At 34.1% G+C, this 21,994-nt stretch overlaps 1 protein-coding gene across 1 annotated transcript in view; it reads right to left on the bottom strand.

Moving 5' to 3' along the window:
• The window catches only part of LOC140753714 (lachesin), a 106,044-nt gene continuing 84,050 nt past the window's right edge, over positions 1 to 21,994 (bottom strand). The window contains exons 3-9 of the mRNA XM_073088480.1: positions 18,381 to 18,487; positions 14,728 to 14,913; positions 7,153 to 7,345; positions 3,821 to 3,949; positions 1,934 to 2,053; positions 1,255 to 1,425; positions 1 to 855 (exon numbers count right to left, since the gene is read on the bottom strand). Of these exons, the coding sequence (XP_072944581.1) occupies positions 596 to 855; positions 1,255 to 1,425; positions 1,934 to 2,053; positions 3,821 to 3,949; positions 7,153 to 7,345; positions 14,728 to 14,913; positions 18,381 to 18,487 (1,166 nt within the window). The 3' untranslated portion in view covers positions 1 to 595. The remainder of the gene's footprint in view (positions 856 to 1,254; positions 1,426 to 1,933; positions 2,054 to 3,820; positions 3,950 to 7,152; positions 7,346 to 14,727; positions 14,914 to 18,380; positions 18,488 to 21,994) is intronic.

Raw genomic sequence — 21,994 nt, 5'->3', positions numbered from 1 at the left:
ATACGTGTAAATTATCATGATAAATGAACAAAATGACGTAGATAAAAATCACATTTAGGTTTTAACTGGAATTGCATTGTCGCTGCCAGCGTACCACGTGTTTGCGCCGTTCGGGACTTTATCTCTGTTTTCGTTGTTATTTGTAATTCTTCATTGTTAAATGTACTTCTGTATTCATGATATATTTTTAAAAAAGGAATAAAATATTAAAATATTTTTATAGAATAAAAAGGTATACAATGTGGTATTAGTTTGAAGCCCAGTTGCGTAACATCGAGTACAGATTTATGACTGAAAGAGTACTTAAAATAAGGGTCCAATGTCGTCATTAGAATTATCGTTGCGACAGTAACGTTCGTTATTACAGTCCGTAACGATAACTTTTCCGTTATTGGCGTACCACTTTTTCGCGCGGACGACCTTATTGTTCTCTTCGTTATCACTGGTAAATAATTGTCATACACGTAGGTGTTACATTTACAAGTAATTTTCATCCAGAGATACATAAAACGGATAAATGATAACTGAAAAAGGTTCTACAGAATACGGCCTTGGTTCGAAATGTATTACATCTAGTACATAACAGATATATGACTTAAATGAGCAGTTTAACTAAGCGTATAAATGTCGTCGTTAGAACTATCGTTGCGGTGATAATGTTCGCGTTGTTGGAGCCCGTAACGATAACTTTGCCGTCATTGGCGTACCACTTGTTCGCGCGGTCTGGGACTCTATTGCTTTTCTCGTTATCGTTGCTGACGTCATCGTCATCGTATACCTCCGTGCCGTACTCGTCGTCTGATGTTGTTCGTTCGTCTGGATACTGGAATACGTGTCTGTCGTTGCCCGGTATTTCTAGGTAACAAATAAAAATAATTATTTAATCAATTAAATTACTATTTAGCGGCGTTATGTAAAGAGTACATTCAATAATAGAATAACGAAACGTAATAACGTTTTATGACGGTTTACAAATTTAATAGTTAACTATAAATTTAAATGCAGTTGAATGTAAACACTATGGAGTAAAGTTTTACGTAATTTCCACAGCTACATTGCTAACACTTCCGATACATATTTTACACTTTATTAGTTTACAATTAAATTTAACTAAGTCACGTATTCGAGGAGTACTTAGATTTTTATAGCTGGGAGTTCTTTAAGCTTTCTTTGACACTTTGAGTAACACACGATAAGATTATAAGACTGCAATCATTTCACATTTTTTTACTTAGAATGCAATAGTATACGTACCGTATAATCTTATCTTGCTTTCGACATCACCAAGAGAGTTCTTCGCAACACATATGTAACTTCCCAAGTCCTCGCGTCGTATATTCTTTATAGTCATCGACATCTCTGCTTCGAACATCGACTTCTGCCTCACAGTCATCTCGTGATGTTCAGATGGTATTATCAACTCACCTGTGAAACAATTTATTACTTACAACACTCGCTTTCAAATCCAATATTAGAATTTCATCTTGCCTCCTCAAAGTTTTATGAAAAATGTAAAAACTTTGCGCAGACACCTAGAGTTTTATATCCGCCTTATAATTTGTTTTTCTTTATTGCCGATGCTTGGCTAAGAAAGGTAATAATAATTGCGTGAATTTATTATTTTGTTTACGAAGATGCTAATTAGATTAGAGATATATTGTTTCCTGGATAAAATACTACAGCATTATTATATATTAATTGCAGCACTTGTTGCAAGAGGTAACTAGCTTCAACTTAATTAATTTCAGGAAATTGAAATGAAGTTGTATTTCAGAGAATTCGTAATTTAATTAATCTAATTACGGATTCCCTGAACTTGGTCTTTAAATAGCTTAATATTGATTAATTCGGAAACTTCACTTAATTAAACAATAATATAAAAGTAGGTATACAAATGGTGGCTTATAAAAATATCATAAAATATAATTGTTACCTGGATCTTTGACCCAGTAGTTGATAGATTTAGGCGAAGACTCGACATAGCACTCCAGGGTGACATCAGTACCAAGAGGAGCTCCCACCAATTGATTGGGTACTTGTATTACTGGATGAACTGTAGATAATAATAATAAATACATCAATATTTAAAAAAAAACCAATAGAATTGAATCTTTTTTATGCTATGTACGGAAGTTCACAGTGATACTCCTGGAACCCGAGAGATTGTAGATAAACTATTATATAAAGAAATCTTATCTGGCTAAAAAAAGGAAATGTGGAAAATTTTAATGACCCCAATGAGCATAATTTAGTGATAAATTAAAAAAATACTAGGTAATAAAATGGAGTGTTATTTGTTTCTATATCCTTGCTAAAAGATAGATAGAGTACTTGGTAGAAAGTAGGTATCATCGCCTATGTAATTGTCATCATTAACCCATCTTTCTCCCACTACTGGGCTCGGGTCTCCTGTCAAATTGAGAAGGATTAGACCATAGTCCACGCCACTGGCTAAGTCTACCAACTTCACATAACATCGAAAACTTCTTTTTAGATTTCTCCGATTTTCTGTGATAATTATGTGAGAATTGAATACTAGTTATTTTGAAAACTATATTTCATACCTCATTAATGTACGAAATAAAAATAAAATGCCTAAAATAAAATGGAATATAAATAACATTCGAAATAATTTACAATTATAAATGTTTGAGCAATTTCTACAGAAAATAAACCGTAGGGTAAAACTTTTTCGTAGTCTCAAATTATCTGGAAGAATACGAATCCACAATTTATTTTAATTATACTTTGCTAACAGAAGCTCCTTTAGCTGATATCTTTGGAATAAAAAATATAATCCTAGATTATTAATTAATATTATAATGTTTGCCTAAGAAAAATAAACCTATAATTGAACAGTATTATTTTAAGGCTTCAAAGGATTTATATGCAAGTATACAAATTAAATTTGAAATGTTATTGGAAAACTCTAATAGAACAAATCAGTAAGATAATTATTATAGTAAAAAGTAATTAATTAACCCTACAAGTTGTACTTAAAATATTCGAACAACATATTATGCCAGAAACATTCCCGCGCGTGAACTTAGAAAATTACTAAAGTTACATCGCGATCGGTAGATTTTTAAAAATTAGGCTGAGGTAACTAACCAGTTGGCCAGTGCGGTGGACTACGGCCTAATCCTTCTCATTCTGATTGCAGACTTTCTTTTGACAAGAAGCAGAACAACAGTAATGTGTTGATGATGAATTAGCGAGTGGACTTCATTCACCCGACGGTACGTGGTCACTGCCGGCCACTACCTACATAGGAGTGCTACAGGGAACCAATCTTAAGAATATACCCATAGATTATCTTCGTAGAAAAACATAATATAACATTTTGAAGGTGGCAGAAACCTTCGTAGTTCGACTCCGGCGGCACCACCGCCCCACCTATTTCTACCTAATAACAGCAGTAATAGGCGCTGCTGTGTTCCGGTTTGAAGGGTGTGGGTAAGGGAGACAGACTTTTCCGAGGCGTTCCAGCTTAGTCCTCAGGGGTAGCGGCGCATCTGTGGCCGACTTCCGGTAGGAATATCTACTCCTATCTGAGGTTGATTACAGATGTCCGTGGGTGGCAGTAGCCACTTACCATAAGGTGGACTGCATGCTCGTCTGCTACTCTTATATTATAAAAAAAACGTAAAAAGTGAATTGACTATTAAAGTACGCTTATATGGATCCGCTTACTGACGCTGGGCGGGACCGAGTTACTAGCGATATACAAGTACGTCCCCATTTTGGATGAGAATATAATATATGTATTTATTTTTGGTAGATAAACATAATATAACATGTAAATAATGTATTGACTTACAATGTACGCTTATATGGATCCGCTTACTGACGCTGGGCGGGACCGAGTTACTAGCGATACACAAGTACGTCCCCATTTCGGATCGGGATATTTTCGTCAGCTTCAGCACTTCACCTTGGTATGAGAGCACTGTGAATACAAAATAAAATATGTTAATCTGTGAAGAGAATATATGAATGTTTATTATAATAATTGTATCCTTATCCCGAAGGTTATTGATTTTAATGTCATAAATATCTCCTGATAAGTAACGATATAAAATGTGTTTTATGAGATCACCACAGACATTTTCATTTTATCGAATTGATTTTCATTTCGATGAAGGGCTAATGATGAAAAATTGTCATTTCTTAGACGGTCTTATTTATAAATGGTTCGCTAGTACTGTAAGAGTATATTTATGATTAATCTACTCATTATTGCCCATTATATTACAAATAACTACCCTTTCTTATAGTTTCTGCTGACTTTGTTATGACCAAAATGTTATAAATATGTAATAATAGTAATGAATTCCAATTCCAGTATACTTATTGAATTATTTTACTTTTTTATAACTCGCACTTCAAGTATATCTATTGTTTAAATTATTTTCAAATAGCTATACTAATAAACAATGAACAAGCTTCGTTCGTAACGTCCAGAAATAATATCAGTGGAAAAACATTTTCTTTTCTACGTCTTCGAAGTAAAGAAAGTTCGGTTATGATTTTTCGCAATGACCTACGCAAGTACAATGAGACCTAGAAGTCTATTCAACGCAGAACTCTACTAATTACGACAAACTTTAAACAATACTGGACGCGAAACTCATCCCGAGAATGGTCGCCGCAGCTCATTGTGGCGCCACAAATGCGGTCACACAGACGGTCGTATTATTATACATATTCAGAAAAACAATGCTTTCCTCGCGCTATTCAAATAAACTAAGGCAAATGAGGTATTTTTCCTGCTTGGTTCGGTGTAATTTGGGGGATTGTAATGCGCTTTCGGATATTATGTTTCTTCATTACCTCTATACGATAAATGCATGAGAGTTAGAACTCGCAAAGAATTGTACCTATATCGAACTTAATTTTTAGTATACAAACAACTTTTAGAACACGAAGAAAAATTTAGTAAATAATGAGAATTAAAATTTTCATTTAAAATTTATGCAAGCAAATTTTATTATCTTATTATTATATTTCATAACACCCCTCGGGGCTTCCTGTTTGGCTCTTCCCTACGGTCTTTTTTACAGCGCAGAAACCCATTATATTTTTAGGTAGGGAAACGATGGGTTAATTTTAACATTTTTGTGTGTTTATATATTTTGTTAATAAACATGTTATAGTAGGGGAGCGTGCGATGTTAAATGTGCAGAAACTTCATTGTCATTGTCAAGCGTCATTGGGACCTATACGATTGTGTAGAATAGACATTAGAATGAAGAAAAGGTTATATGAAATTTTTCGATTCAACGGGGGGTTTCCTTATTCTGACGATTTGAAAAAAAAATGTATGAGAATGTATGAAGAATAATGTATTTTCCTAAAGATGAGCCTTTTCCTTTAGTTTGTGATGCACCATTATTCCTAGGCATTCATGCTAGTAAGTTACACTATCAGATAGCATAATAATACAGGATGTTTTTTTCAATATGACTTTTTTCACTACTTCGACGTGTGGTAATATTGGCAGATTATGATGTGTCCCGTTTTCTAGCATTATTTCTTTTATATTAAAAAGAAAATTGACCACGCTCGAAAATGTGATCGATTTTTTTGATTCTGCAAAGCCCCCGACATAGAAAGCTCATTTATGGTTTAGGATACTCTACAGGGTGTAAGGTATCTTCCATATTTAAGTCTGACGCGCTCGAGACACTTAGCTCCCCTCTTGGGCTCCCCAACTATTAATCAAAACTCATGTTTCCACGTGAATGAATTCTGTTTTTTTTTTTGTAAAAACCTACAACGGCAAGTAAATTGTTTGTATCAAGAACGAGCAACTGTTGGTCAATTATTATCAAAACTATTTGTGTAATAGCTGTAAGTCCGCTACATAGCAACGCTTTCAATCACTATAATATTATTCCACGGTCGCGTGTTTCAATGTTGATTTTATCGGCCCAATGTAGATTGTTCGCGGGAAGTCGGATTGCCTTCTACGCCACAAGACCGGTAATTTGTAAAACAATACCAGTGAAATGTGCCTAGGTTCCTTAAAAACAGGAAATTGTCTGTGGTACGTATCGCAATGTCAGATTATGCAGTCAAGCACTATCGTTTCTTACGCCTGTTATTAATTATTGATAATCGATCTATTCAATGTTTTGCCTAGGAAAGATTGATATTTGAAAATTTCTTCCTATGCCTATTATGAATAATATTTTTATTTAATTTTTGCCTATCAATGGAATGGATGGAAAATTAACATTTTCCAGTAAGCTGAAGTTGACAAGTTTCGGTCTTTTAGCAATACATTCAATAAATTGATTATTAACAATGGAGCTTACTTGTTTAAACATACCGATGACGTAATCACTTATCAATAAATGTTAAGTGTTATTTACATTCGTTTATAAAGATTTCAATATTTAAACATGTAGATTCGTGTCATAAATATTACATGCGATTGGAGTAATTAAATATTTATTAATTTCAGTTTTCTGTGAAAAGTTGCGAAAACATTCCTGAAAATATTCATGTCATTGTATTTGCCAATAAAAATATTAATTATTTTATCTTCAGTTTTCATTGATATGATATATATTGGCAATTTTATTTAAAAACGATTTTATAAAATAGGCGAAATAATTAAGACCAAGTTTAAGAAATATGTAATTGATGCTTTCAAATTATCTTTGTTGCCCAGAAATATGGAAATGATAGTCTTTAAACGTTGAATATAAATGTATGTAGTGGTCGGAGTATGTTGGAAATTCTCAAGTATTTCCGCGCTGGGCAAATTAAAAATCAATGAGTGAACGCCGTAAAACTTTGTCGAGTACCTTCAGATTATTCTTAAATCTCCGGTAGATGTGTTAGCTAATAGATTTTCTTAAATCTAGCGATTTATTTTTGAAGTCTACTTCAATAGTTATCATTAATCACCTTAAATATTATGAATCGATAATATACCAATGTTTTACAGTAGGTTTTATTATGCTTAACAATCAATAATGTCCTGATTTATTTCGTTCAAAAGCGCACGAAATTTCCGTGTATTATGACTCGTAACGATAAATTGCATTTCGAAATATTTTTATCAAATTGCCCCAATTCTTCTAAATCGAAGGCCAATTCAGCTCATTCAATAGCCGAACGTGGGTCAATTTTGAGAATTACCTTTACTCTTGGCACCGGTGTGATCTCGAACTACGATTTCCTGCCCATCTTCCCGTTTCCACATCACGCGCGGTGGTGGAATACCCCTAGCTTTGCAGGAAACCCTTGCGGTTCCACCTTCTGGAACCATGGTGTCTCCTGATGTCTCTTCTGGGACAAAGTCTGGAGGAATCACCACTTCTAGGAATCCCATCTGAAAGTAATACTAGGATTTAATTTTTCGGAGAAAAACAATTTTATTAAAGAAAGAAAAGAAGTTAAACTGATACCTGAAACAATAATGAAGAAATCTTAAATAACAAAGGAAATTCCTAAGTAAGTAAACTGATGTAAATTATGTTTTTAATAGTTAAAAAAAACGGATAAAACAAGTACGAGTACTGATTATGTTCTTGTTCGAATTATTAGGATATTCATTTACAAATATATAGCGGCAGTGGACCGATGCTATTGCTGTCACTTTGAATTGTGTGAAAAAACACAGACTACATTTTCTTACGAATTGAGTTAAAACGTGACCCACATATGAGTTCTGATCACGTTTCCAATGTGGATACGTTAGAGGTGAATGACCAACCCAATTATTTAAGGTTTTCAAGCAATTCGAAGAAGTGTCCTTCAACACCCAAAATGAAATGAAATCGATCATCGTGTAATATCTGTTATCCAATGACAGACGTAATATTAGAAAAGCTATAAAATCTGATTTAAGGCTTCAGAAATATAATATATATTATTTCAGGCGTTACTTTCTTGTTTTGTCCAATATATAATAGTATTCCGAGATTCGAGTTATCAATGGTAAATGAGTTTTGTCTTAAAAATCCTACGGTACACGAATATTAAATTTGACAAATTGCTACAATATTGCCATGTCTGTTTTAAAGTAACAGACAGTATGATTTTAATATGTAAAGTTTACGAGCTATTTTGGCGTAAAGCATCGGCTCAATAATTACATTTAAAAATTAATTGCAGCCTTTTCAGTTTAACGTACGTTATGTTGAAGCGAGCGACGAATGCTAAATAGACCGAGAGGTAATTTGCTTTAAAACGCCCGTGAAAGACAACTTTGTTATTGGTTTACTGACGTTAACGTACGTTAAATATCTGAGCCTACACTTTAACGTGTGGTAAATTCAGTAATGTAAGCTTTAAAATACCTACTATAATTTAGTGGTATTCAATATTAATTTTCGTGTTATAAAGTTGATGTTCTTTAAACGGTACGCGAATATTAAATTTGACAAATCGCTACAATATTGCCATCTGTTTTAAAGTAACAGACAGTATGATTTTAATATGTAAAGTTTACGAGCTATTTTGGCGTAAAGCATCGACTCAATTATTACATTTAAAAATTAATTACAGCCTTTTCAGTTTAACGTACGTTATGTTGAAGCGAGCGACGAATGCTAAATAGACCGAGAGGTAATTTGCTTTAAAACGCCCGTGAAAGACAACCTTGTTATTGGTTTTTTGACGTTAACGTACGTTAAATATCTGAGCCTACACTTTAACGTGCGGTAAATTCAGTAATGTAAGCTTTAAAATACCTACTATAATTTAGTGGTATTAAATATTAGTTTTCGTGTTATAAAGTTGGTGTTCTTTAAACGGTACGCGAATATTAAATTTGACAAATCGCTACAATATTGCCATCTGTTTTAAAGTAACAGACAGTATGATTTTAATATGTAAAGTTTACGAGCTATTTTGGCGTAAAGCATCGACTCAATAATTACATTTAAAAATTAATTACAGCCTTTTCAGTTTAACGTACGTTATGTTGAAGCGAGCGACGAATGCTAAATAGACCGAGAGGTAATTTGCTTTAAAACGCCCGTGAAAGACAACCTTGTTATTGGTTTACTGACGTTAACGTACGTTAAATATCTGAGCCTACACTTTAATTTACCGAACTGAGCCTACACTTTAAATTACCGAACCTTACTGAATTTACCGCGCGTTAAGCGCGGTAAATTCAGTAATTTAAGCTTTAAAATAAACACATACTTTAAATTTGTGGTATTAATTATTATTAGTCTTCGTGTTTTACAGTTTGATGTTCTTTAAGTAAGCGATATATGGGAAGTAGAGTAATTAATTTTAATTATTTACTTATTATTAATTAGAAGTATTATATGAAATAAATAAAATAAAATAGTCATTGTGTCAAATCATATCGATAAATACATTACTCTTTAGGATTCTGAAAATTAAAATACTTTATCAAATGAAAATATTTATTGTATTTAACTTTGTCATGTAAAGCAACAAAAAAAAGTTTATTTACATTTACAACAGAAATGTTGGCAAGTCCGGTCGAGTAGATCTCCTATCCGATATAGTGTTGTGGTAAAAATCATAAATCAAACAGTATGGGCTATCCGTTACTGAAAGAATTATTCAGATAGTTAGAGAGCATTCGAGTTTCGTAACGACCATTTATCGTCCCCAGAATAAAAATCCCCTCCTGCGATATTTTGGAAAAGTTCCATATTACGTTTCCGTCTATGACGGTTTTTATTCCGGCTGAACGTATACCAATGTTATGATAATCTAACGCTTCTACTTTAGTTTTCATATGATTATTGTGGCCTATGATCTTGCGATAGAAGCTGTTGCGTAGCTTCTCAAACTTTGTGTTATAATAATAATAATATTCTGTAACATCACAAATACTTTTTCGTTTCTTGCTTTTTATTATTCATATTTCGAATTATAACGATATCGTTTTACTTATATTGTGTTTTATAGATTTATATATAATATATACGAAAAGTTAATGTCTATTTCCGTCTATTTTCTAAGATACCTACATGATACTAATAATTACCAAGATACAGAAGGAACGAGGTAAGGGGAATTTATACAGACAGTTTTTACAGTACAAGAACAAAGAAATGTGTAGTTATTTGTGGCTATATTTTTCATGGCCCATTTAGCGAGTGGACCACTAGGTTGAGAAACATTGGTTCAAAGTTTTATATTACTTTTCTTATTGTTATAAGAAAATTGTGCGCAATCACAATGCACCTTTTTGTATATTTTTTTTTGTTTTGTAGGTCAAGGTATCTAGTATTCTTCTACTGTTAGGGTATGAAAAGACAAAGAAACAAAGGTATTCATGGCATATACGAAATTTAAGGGAACTTACACACGGGCGACAGGCTATGAAGGTGGTAGAACCCTATGTGGTTCGACTCCGGCGGCACCACCGCCACACCTATTTCTACCTAATAACAGCAGTTAGGCGCTGCTGTATTCCGGTTATCTGGGGTTGATTACAGATGTCCATGGGCAGCAGTAGCAACTTATCATCAGGCGGACTGCATGCTCGTCTGCTACTCCTATATTATAAAAAAAATTACAACTATGGCCAACGGTCACCCTTTCTCGCCGTCGCCTCTTGTCAATAACCGTTGTCTTCTGTCGTCGTCTGTTGCCCTGTGTCGTCGTTGTTGACGCTCGTGTGACCGTGTGCTCGTGTTCCTTAGTAAGCAGTGTTAGTCTTAGTTCACTAGAATGTTCTAATAAAGCAACGGTCGCAATGTCCCATAACAAAAGTTTTACATTCAAGATGAACGTAGCTTCAAGATTTATTTTATGCATTCGGTTTTTATTAACGTTTGCTCTAATCAAGTTTCAAGATAGAAGAAAGTACTGTAGAATATTTAAGCTTTTCCTTTAACTGTAAATATAATGTCATACTGCTAGGATTAGGGTTCTCAATGAAAAAATACTAAAATGATGTCAAACTTAATTTATGGATGGAAATAAAGAAATTTGGCCAATTTATTAGCTACTTAATCAAGAAAGCCTCAAAGTAATAAATCATTTTAATTTATTTTCTCATGAAGCATAAAATATTTATGTTCATTAGAACTAGCCTATATAGGATATGTTTTCGTGCATACAGATAAGCTATTTAAATTAATAAATAAGTGATTATCTTTTTTAGAATCAACTCACATAATGTTTTCGTGCATACAGAGAAGATATTTAAATGAATAAGAATTTTTATTTAATTAAATGAATGAATAATTTCACACATTGGCCAGCACTGAAATTATTCGGTCACAGAGATTCACTAAACACTAGGATTCCAACAGAAGTCTAATTCATAAAATTTATATTACCTACCCCCTGCCAGGCATTTTTTTATGTACGTAGGTAATTAAGGAAAATGGTAATCCATTTTTTTAACACGCTTTATTAGCTTGGGTTGTATGTATGTAGGTAACAAGTAACGGAATCTTTGAACCCTATTTCTATCCACTTTTTAAATGAATACATGATGATAATGAATACTATTATGCTATTACTGACTTATTTATTGTTTACAAGCGGATTAAACAGGGAAAGAATAATTTCGCTTTCTTGTATGTCCTTTGATCATCCTTTGAAGCGAAATTACATAGACTTGTCTGGCAGGTATGAATCATATCAAATTGCGGTTCTACCATTCTCTAATCAATCCAATGTAGAGAATAATAATTTTTACCCATTCTGATAACAGACATGAAAACTATTTATGAATATATTCGTTCTATTACAGAAAGCAAGCTGGTTTATTTTTTTTACTTAAAATGAAAGCAATAAGCGACCCTGTACGGTTCCATGATGTTATGTGTCCACTGCCTGTCAAGAATATCTGTAACCTATGAATCTATCTATTTCTGAAGACCAAGTTTTCTCATGTGCCTCGTTATATTACTAATTATGAATGTAATGTTGTAGGCGCTACCTACAACATTACATTCACACTGCCGGTATAAGGCAAAAATTGTCGTGGTAGAGTAATGGAAGCATAAGACAAAACTACAAATATGGCGAATAGCGAAATATCGGAAACATCAAAACACACTATCACCAATGATTAAGATTGAACACATACAGGCTGTCCGGAACATCAGGAGTTGTAATTATCTAATGATTGATGGATCTTAATAAGCGAGTGCTCATATGCCACCATTTCAACAGATTACTGTTGGTTTTTACGCATCTTGATCATGTTTTCCATAGAATATTCTCATGCTTACTTGTAAATATTTTTATTTTGTATGCAATACATGGAGGCGTCCTTATTACACTTAAACGAGATATTAGGTACATTGTGTCAAGTTTTCACAAGGAATTTTATTGATGTTGGACTTTTTATCGCTTATATTGTAATCAAATATGCATACTATTTTCTAATCTACATAACTTGGTTAATTGAGTATGATAAGAAGGGTAGAATAATCAATCTTATCCTAATTTAGCTGATCAAAGTTAGAAATTTGGCCAGGGAAAATTAGTTTTAGATTGATTATTATTATTAATAAAGAGTGTATGTCATCGATTTTCATATAAGGATACATACGTACAAAAGTAAGAAATTTAATGATATGAAAATGACTTTTAGTCAATTACTCATTAATTAACCACTGATTTAAAATTAAATGAATCGTATTGGGAGTCCAAAAGCTACTACATACTGTCGAACAAAATAATTATCGAGTAAAACAAAGAGTGTCCCTTTGAAATAATTATAATTCATAGTTAATTCATCCGTTCATCATATTTTGAGTACAATACTCCTTTATCTGACTGTGCGCAGGAAATCATTAATAAACACACTGAAAAATAATTTGGCAGTCCTTTGTTATTTCAGCCCTTTGTCTTGCGATCTTTCAGTTGTCGGTAACTCCACTCACTGAAAAGTCGGCAAACAACGTAACGTTGCAATGTATTCTGTTTTAATTGTTTTTTATTGTGTTGGCTTTAGTTTTTTGACTGTGCCTTTCTTATTATCCGTTTGAGTGCTCCTATATTTTTGTATGAAATTGAAGTACTATACACGTATGAAGTCTGCCAGATGGTTTTTGGTTATTGTTGTTCATGTACAGCCAGCTCCGAAAATAGGTTACGGTTCCAAAAATACCTATATACCCAAGCGTCTATAAGTAGCTGAATAGAACTATCAATATAGTCGTAATTAGATGAACGTCATAAAGTTTCAAAAGTAGATGAACACTAGTGTCAAAAGTAGCTGAACAATGGTATGTCATATTAGTGACGTTAGCTATTTTGTACATTTCGGTGTCCTTTTGTCGCGTTTCGGTCTATAGGTATTTTTTAAATTTTCATCTGTTTATCTACTTCTGAAGCTGACTGTAAATTTTTAATCAGATCCATAGGACGGTTGGTACCTAAGATAGGTCACTAATTCGCTGCTATATTCGTGGACTAAGTCGTTGTAGGCGTTGTTGTATATGTATGTAGTTTCAAATCAGAACAGCGCAGTTTTAACACGTTTTTGGAATGGAATGGCGAAATCACGGAAAGGTTTCTTTATCCTAACCTAGGTATAAATTATTCAGGCAGATCATTTGAAGTCTGATTCAACACACTAATATAGCGCCAGTTTTAAAAAAAATGAGCCAAATTTTAAAGACCAATTTAAAATCTTTCCGTAAGTTGGTTTAAAAATTGTTAAGCTTTTATCTTTGAGCGTTTTTTCAATATATTTCAATCGTCCGCCACGCCGGTCACAAATTAAAACAGACTCTCTTAACGCTTCAGTGTGTTTTCAAATGTTGTTTATTCCTTTTAGCATTTCTTCGTTACATGAGTTATAATTTATGATCTCTGGGTGGTAGAACCCTTTGTGGTTCGACTCCGGCAGCATTACCGCCGTACATATTTCCTCATAACAGCAGTGTTAAACGTTCTGGTTTGAGGGGTGTAATAAGAGAGACATAAATTTCCGAGGTGTTCCAGTTCCTCAGGGGTAGCGGCGCATCGGTGGCCGACCTCAGGTAGGAATATCTAATACTATCTGGGGTTGATTACAGGTGTCCATGGGCGGTAGAAGATGCCATAAGGTGCACTGCGTAATCGTCTGCTACTCCTATATTATAAAAATCTCTTCACAAGAAAGAATAAATAAATTCTTTATTTACTCAAAAAAAATAAAAATATACGATACTTAATAATGTGATGCTAATATTATTCGTACTTCAATCCTTATACAAAATTGCTAAATATAGACCAATAAAGAGTGGAGCTCGTACTCAACTAATCAAATCATGTTATTAATACTGATAAAATTAGAATCATATTTAAGTACAATATCCGCCACAATTGTTTAAATTTTTATGATGTAGACTCACGGCTGTGCGTAAATCAAATTCCGAGATAATCATTTCACACTTTATTTTTAGGGTTCCGTATCCAAAGGGTAAAAACGGAAAAAACCCATTACTAAGACTTCGCTGTCTATCCGTCTGTCCGTCTGTCACAGGGCTCTATCTCTGGAACCGTAATAGATAGACACTTGAATTTTAAACCGTACTAGGAAGACAATTGAAATTTTTACAGTCCGTTTACTAATATAACTGCCATAATAAATAATAACAATAAAACATATTTTAATATGGTTATTTTATAAAAATACGTAAAATATAATTAACATTTGGTGGTACGGAAGCCTTCATGTGTGTGTTCAACTCGTACTTGGCGAATTATTTAATTACATTAAAAAAAAATACTCTAATAGTTTAAGTCCAAATAAATGTTGTAACTGACCTGGCTTTTCATCGGATCAGTGTTGATCTGACACATGTACTGCCCCCTGTCCTCCTCTTGCACGTTCTTGATGTGCAGGTACCAGGTGGAGTGATCGCTGTGTGACACGGAGACCCGGTGGTTGTGCGTGATCACGTGATCGTGGATCGCCTGTATCGCCTTCGTATCCGCTTTCACCCAGCCCACCTGTCGTGTTCGAACAAAGAGTGGTATGATGTAATGTCCTTCTATGTAAGGGACTAGTTATGTAGGATGGCTATTCTCCTAGTAACAATGAGTTTAGAATAGGTTCGTGTTTGTGAAAGATGCGAAAATTCGTTGTAATTTTTTTCAACCGTTTAATCTAACAGAGTTGCTTTTTACACGCTTTACATTCGCTTCACTTATATGTTTGTCAGTGAGTAACTCCGTTTTTCAGTAGAAAGAGATCAACATACATCCTTATAATTATGACGCTTTGTGGATGCTTAATGTGAACAGCAGTATACTAAAGAACTCGCTTTTATTTAACTACCGAGAGTGTGCACCCCACGCTTTTTTACAATTAAATATATCTTTTTTTGTTATTAATACAATTTTTCATTAAACATTTTCTAAGTATATTTCATATTTTTACTGTGCTTTCTATAAAAGCGTGTACTTTAGTTTTTTAAACTATATTTTTAAGCCTATTTATATTAATTTTGACATTAGAGAACTTATATTGAAATAATTTGCCAAAAAACATCGAAAATGTAACTTGACTCCTTATGTCTACATTTTGTAATGAAAGAGACGCAGACACCCGAATTAAGTGACCTTTACAAGATGTTTAGTGATGCCTATGGACGTCTATCATGGATTCCAAATAACGCATGAATTCTACTTGAGATCAATCAGACATGCGTTCTAAGAGATTAATTGGAATGCCTCAAATTACATATGTACAATGTACATCTATGCCTTATCACATACTTGAAACGAGAGCACAACGACTTTAAACCAATTTCCAGATAAAAAGTAAGAATTCGAACTTGAAGGTGGTCAAACCTTTGGTCTTTCGAGTCCGGCGGCGCCACCATCACACCTATTTCTGCCTAATAACAGCAGTGTTAAGCGCTGCTGTGTTCTGATTTTAAGGGTATGGTAAGGGAGACATACTTTTCCGAAGCGTTCTAGCTTAGTCCTCAGTGGTAGCGGCGCATTTGTGACCGACCTATCTTATGTAGGGTTGATTACAGATGTCCATGGGCGGCACTAGCCACTTACCATCAGGTGGACTGCACGCCCGTACTACTCCTATATTCTAAAAATACCACAGGACTGTATGCTAAATCAACGTATTCTAAACTACGTGAGCTACTAAGCTCGCTGTAAAACAATTATCACAACATTGCCAATAGGCGCGTAAACTTTGGTAAACAAATAGCTCTAGTTGTATTCATTGTAACGGATGCTTAATTAACCGAATTGAAATTGATATCGGTACTGAACGAGAGTTCGATTCAGCAAACCGTGGTGTGTAGATTCTGATAATTAATTTCATTATAGTTGCGGCTCAATTAATTTTCGATACGTTTTAAAATTAATAAACATCGAATAGTGTCAATATTGGTCTGTTTGTTCTATTTTAATGAATTTCGGCGCGGATCATCACTCGGTACTTGAAGTTTTGGTAATCCCGATGGTGGATATTGTACTCAGGGATTTTGAACAAGTTTAAAACTAGATAAAACCGGTTAAATCAGGTTTGAGCTGGAAAACAATATGTACGGTACTATGTAAGGGTCGATCGACTTAGATGCGAATTTTAAAATGTATGTTGCAAATGTTAGTCAACAGGAAAGTTCATATAGCTAAAAATCTTACTAAAAGTCTAATACAGATAGGTATTCCATAAAAAATCCAATTCATAAAATTAACTATTTTCATAATAAAGTAAAAGATTCTACGATAAAAGAATTTCCAGGTAAATGAAGAGATAAGCAATTGTGAAATCTACCGAACATCCAATTATTATTTCACGAATATTGTTATAAGTCATAGAAATTTGTTTTTACAGATTATTATTTTTATAATTTTATAGCGAGGAATATTGTTATTCGAGGTTTATAAGTTGATATAACAATAATAACGTTATTTTATTTTTTGACTACAGTTATTCTAGTACTTTGTCTTGGATGCCATAGACACACAAAGGCGAATAAACAAACATCCAGTTCTAGAACAGAAATCTAAATTCATCATTTAGATGTTTGTTTGACTAAAGATTTGATCCGGAAGCCTGAAACTCACTCTCCTGTACACGACCATGACTTTTGAAGACATCCCACAATTCTATGTTACGTTAACTCAATCCAATAGTCTGTTCCGTTTGTTTCAGTAGACTGAGTAAACGTAACAATAAGTAAGTGCTCAAGTGACGATGAAGTTTTTGTCTTCCCATGTTCGCAAAAAAGAGAGAAACATAAAGCGCCATTTTATCAATTTAGACATTTAAAGTTACGTTACTGACACTACAGTTCTGATACAATCTGCTAGGGGCAATTATTGGAAATTGTATGGGCAAATACGTAAAAAAATACCAAAAACAGTCATATTTGTCAAAACGTAAAAACTCATGGTAAGGGTACTGCATGCACGATACTACATAATATGCCTCTTGTATGGATCTCAATTGTCTATTAGTAATAGTGAATTGGGTGAGTTCTTTTCATCTGGATTAATGAAGACCCTGATATGATAGTATGGTCTATTTTACATATGCTTTCAGTTTGATTCCTAAGCAGGTAACAAGTATAATTGAGAATTTAAATTAAATGCTCATGGACGGTTCTATTATAATACGCGTTACATGAATTTTTATATTCCTTAAGCATTTTATTATCGACAGATCTCCAACTTTTCAAATTATGTAACACCTATGGATTATCATTACCACTTATTAGCACTAAAACATTTTATTAGAAAGGTTATTGCATTCATGATTGACGATGAAGGCCGCATGAAACGCACGGAGCGTTTTTCTTCCGCAACGAATGCGAATGCGGAACCGCAGCAAGAGTAGATTTATAAAAATATTTCGATTTTAACCGTGGGAAATTTATACGATCTCTTTCCTTCTTGTGCTTTCAAGATAACCAGGGCGGATATGTAATCGCCAAGTTGTACTCGCGAGTTTTGAAACAGTACAGCTGTTGTTTGCGGCAGATGTTGTTATGAGCATGCGCGTACGGGTGTACTCCTGCCATAAATCAGACCATTGAAATGATTTAGAAAAAAAAAATCATATTCTGGACTGAAATTTTTAGACAACCCATTTGTAATATACTTTTTGACAAATTTAATTTCATATAAAAAACGTTTCATCCATTAAGCAGCTCAGTGAAGGTCGTCTTATATCGGGATCTTCTACAAATAGTACAAAAAAATATCACTCGAAATACCCTCACTATAACTGTAAAATATTTATAAGTATTCCTAAATTACATAGATTAAAGTAAAAATAATATATCAATAGCCATTCAACCATTTAAGTATGTCAACAACGTGTATGTATACAAATATTCAAGTTAGGAAACTGATAAATTATTTTTAACATTGGTCGTTTCGATACGTAGAAAAATGGAGTTTGTTTTTACGGTGAGTTGTTACAATTGTATGGATACACTCACCCGATAATTGCCAAGGTTCACGACAATACACTTAAATGTAGCGTCCCGTCCTATGGGAACCGTCAGGTTTGTTATTGGTTCCCCGAACTCCGGTACTTCTACGCCTCCTGTTGACAAAATAAATGAAAAATATTAGAAATACGAAATATTGGCGATGATCAGCTTCGCGAAGCGGTTACTATGGCGGGTTCCGGGTTTGATGCTTGGTCAGGTGTTCTGTATGATGAGTTTAGATTTTTGTTCTGGGTCTGGCTGTTAGTGTACTTGTCTTTGTGTTTAAGTGAAATCCATTATTCAGGTAAAACGCATAAAAGAGAAGTTTAATACTTATCCTACATGGTGATCATTTAGCTATTCGAGTGGTATACGAAATGTTTTAGTTTGTTATTAGGAAGGAAGCTTTTAATTAAGCGAGGTTATATGTTTTCCATAATATACGTAAGATACGTATCATAGGATAATATTGAAATATGAAACTTATGGAGTAAATATTTATATTATGGATAATATACGAATGCACAAGCTGTGTACTAACAATATAAAAATCAAGATAAAATTTAAAGCTACATTAAAAATTATACAACTCGGTACAAATCTGCATCATTGTTGGTCGTGTGCACGAACTCAAACTTCTAGGGAGAACTAGAACAAATTTTCTTTTACATAAATTGTTATTTTGTCCTCATTTGCTGAATACGCAAATATGTGACGATTTTGTGTCACGAACAAAGTTGTTCAGAGCAAAAAGGGAACACTAAAAAGTGTCTTTTGTTAGATAGTTCATGAAATCCTTTATGTAGCCGGAGTATTTCGAAACTGAGTACAATGGGTTAGAACTTAGTGAGTGCATACTGCAATACAAGTAACTGACAATCATTACGAGAACTAAGCTTAGCGAACTCCGTCGTACGAGTTACGATAGCTCCGCCATCGTGAAATTTTCATTCAATAATTTTTGAGGTGCTTTGTCTACGGAGCTATGGATAGTTGGAATGTTCATGGGGGGTAGGTAAATCTCCCTTGTTCTTCAATTTTGGGAATCTGTAGTGTAGTGTTCCCGACTCAACGTCGGTATAGTAGCATCACTTAAACCCCATTTGGCTCGCTGACGCACCAACAAGCCCGTCCTCACCGACGGTCTAGCATGACTGCCCCCACACAGTCCGCTCTCATTCCGTGTCGTATGCGCTCGAGAAAAACTACCCACAATGTGATACACTACATGTAGTTTTGTAAGAGGCGATTAAAAGAGCCTTTCAAGGTTGCGGGCGGCGAGAGTCGAAACGCTGCAAGGACTCTGGTTGACTGGTCTCGTTCCCACAGCACCGATTAGCTTATTAAGGTTACCGTCTCGTTTCAAAAAAGCTTTAATTGCTCCTTTAACTGATAACTGTAAAAACAGTTTCTAAAGTAGTCATGCAAAAATCAAATATAATAAATACAAACAAATAGGATTTATTCGTCCTTAATATAAAAAATATACATCAGATTATCTTTGCCCTCAGTATACGTATAGAACATGACAATATCACCGAATCCATATAAGATTGTAAATTGACGTTAACACATTTTACGGCGTAACGTTTGATGTCAATGAGGTTTCCCTAAAATGAGAGAGTGGTTAATTATTGACAAGCTAGCGTGAAAGCTGTTCCCCTTCTAAACAAACATAGCGACATAAAACAGAGCGTTATTAACACACCCTCGTGTATGCGGTTCGAATTAGTTGCCGCGACAATTGTTTGAACTGCGCCCCTTCTGATGAGAAGTAAGTCACTTAGTTTGTGGGTCGCGTGCCTTAGCTTATCAGGGATGTTACCGCAAAGTTTCTGTTGGCTCTTCGCTGTAGGCGCTCTGATACTGTCAGTCGCAGTTGCACTTCGGTACGAGCTTGCAACAAAGCGTCAACTAACCACTTCGAGTCGAGCGTCGCAACTTCAAGAATTGAGAGACATGAATAACTTTGGTTGCGATAACGTTAGTGTTGTCGACGCGCCAGCGATTATCACGCAACTAGCTATAAATTATTCAATTCAGGACCACGTAGCACTGCTACACTTATTACAATAATTGCGTAATATTCCTACTAGTGAGGAACCGTTAATAGCTCTTAACTACTACTGCCTATACTCGTATACATAATCGGTATTTTAAACAACATTCTCAGTTCACATCGTGTATTTTGTGTATAATTTTTTGTGTAATTTCAATTGGTGTTATTAATAATTTACTATAAAAATTTCAATGTTTAATAGTAAATTATTAATAACACCAATTAGAAAGTTGTACCTACACTTTTATTTCAGGGCGATATTCATTTTGTATTCAAATGAAAAAAGAAAATTCCCGTGACGGGAAGTTTCCACAACGTCTACAAAACAAAGAGGCCAAATAAAGTCTAATAACTTCTAGTACATTAAAATTGTTTTTCATGATAAATTGGACTAAAAGTACTTTTGTAGCTCTTTCTTAAGAATTCTGTTGGCACCTCTGGCGTCTAACTTTGTCAGGGGTAGTGACGCATGGCTGCAATTCTTTTTTAATGTTCCACTGCTGGGCACGGGAGTTTTCCCACAACTGAAATAGGCTTGTAGCGTATACGCTGCTCAAATGCTTATTGATGGAGAGAAACGTGATTAGTGACAAACCCCTGTTGGATGTTTTCAAACATTCTGTAAGGAGGCGATTTAATGACTGTACTTAATTTCTTGGGTCGGTTAAAATCTACACAAGGGTTTTGCACGCTTCTTGAGTGACACCTATGGGTAAATTTACTGGTTATTTTATATATAAAATTCTCGTGTTACAATGTTAGTTACCATACTCCTCCAAAACAGCTTCACCGATTTTCACCAAATTTTATATGCATATTCAGTAGGTCCGAGAATCGGCTACTATCTGTTTTTTCATACCCCTAAGTGATAAGGGTTGTTCACCCTTAACATTTTTTTATTTATAGTGCAACACAACGTTTTCCGGGTCAGCTAGTATGTTCTATACTCTTCTATGGTTCTGCAACATAAAATCCCTTATTATTGAGGAGATAGTATCGAGAGTACTTGCACTTTATATCTGTAGTTAAAAATTAATCGTCCTGGCAGCTTCCCAGTTTGAGGTCGCTAGCGGCACTGCCCATCGAGATATGCTAGTGAAACTTAAAACCTCAAGTTTTTTGCCATTTTGATTATTTAGTCTGCTAATGTTTTCCTCGTTTCATTATGAGTATTATTTTTGGATTCTACTCATTATGGGAATTTGGTATCTCTACATGAAAACTTGTCACGTAACGAGAATTTGGTATCGGAGAGTAAGGAATTCGGAAATGTTTTGAAAATCTTCGAAATCGTATTTATAAACTTTAATGGATATGGAAGAGTTTCAATTATTCATAATTCCTTTTATTGTGTAAAACAACAACAGCATGTAAAATTAGAAAAGAAAATTTTTGAATGTTAGTATAGTAACATTTCTAGGGCCAACGAAGTCGAAGGTAGTGAAACTTCTATTTTAGTCCGACAAGTAACTAAACTTACAGAATAAGCAGGAACGCTGTAATCTTTCACAAAATATCTTGAATTTTACTACTAAAATAATAAAATTCCTACATAATCCAA

Source organism: Epargyreus clarus, unplaced genomic scaffold (assembly GCF_041222505.1).
Source record: "Epargyreus clarus isolate Ecla_fem2 unplaced genomic scaffold, WU_Ecla_fem_2.2 ptg000003l, whole genome shotgun sequence".
Classification (NCBI taxonomy): Eukaryota; Metazoa; Arthropoda; class Insecta; order Lepidoptera; family Hesperiidae; genus Epargyreus; species Epargyreus clarus.
This window is presented reverse-complemented; position numbering and strand designations above follow the sequence as displayed.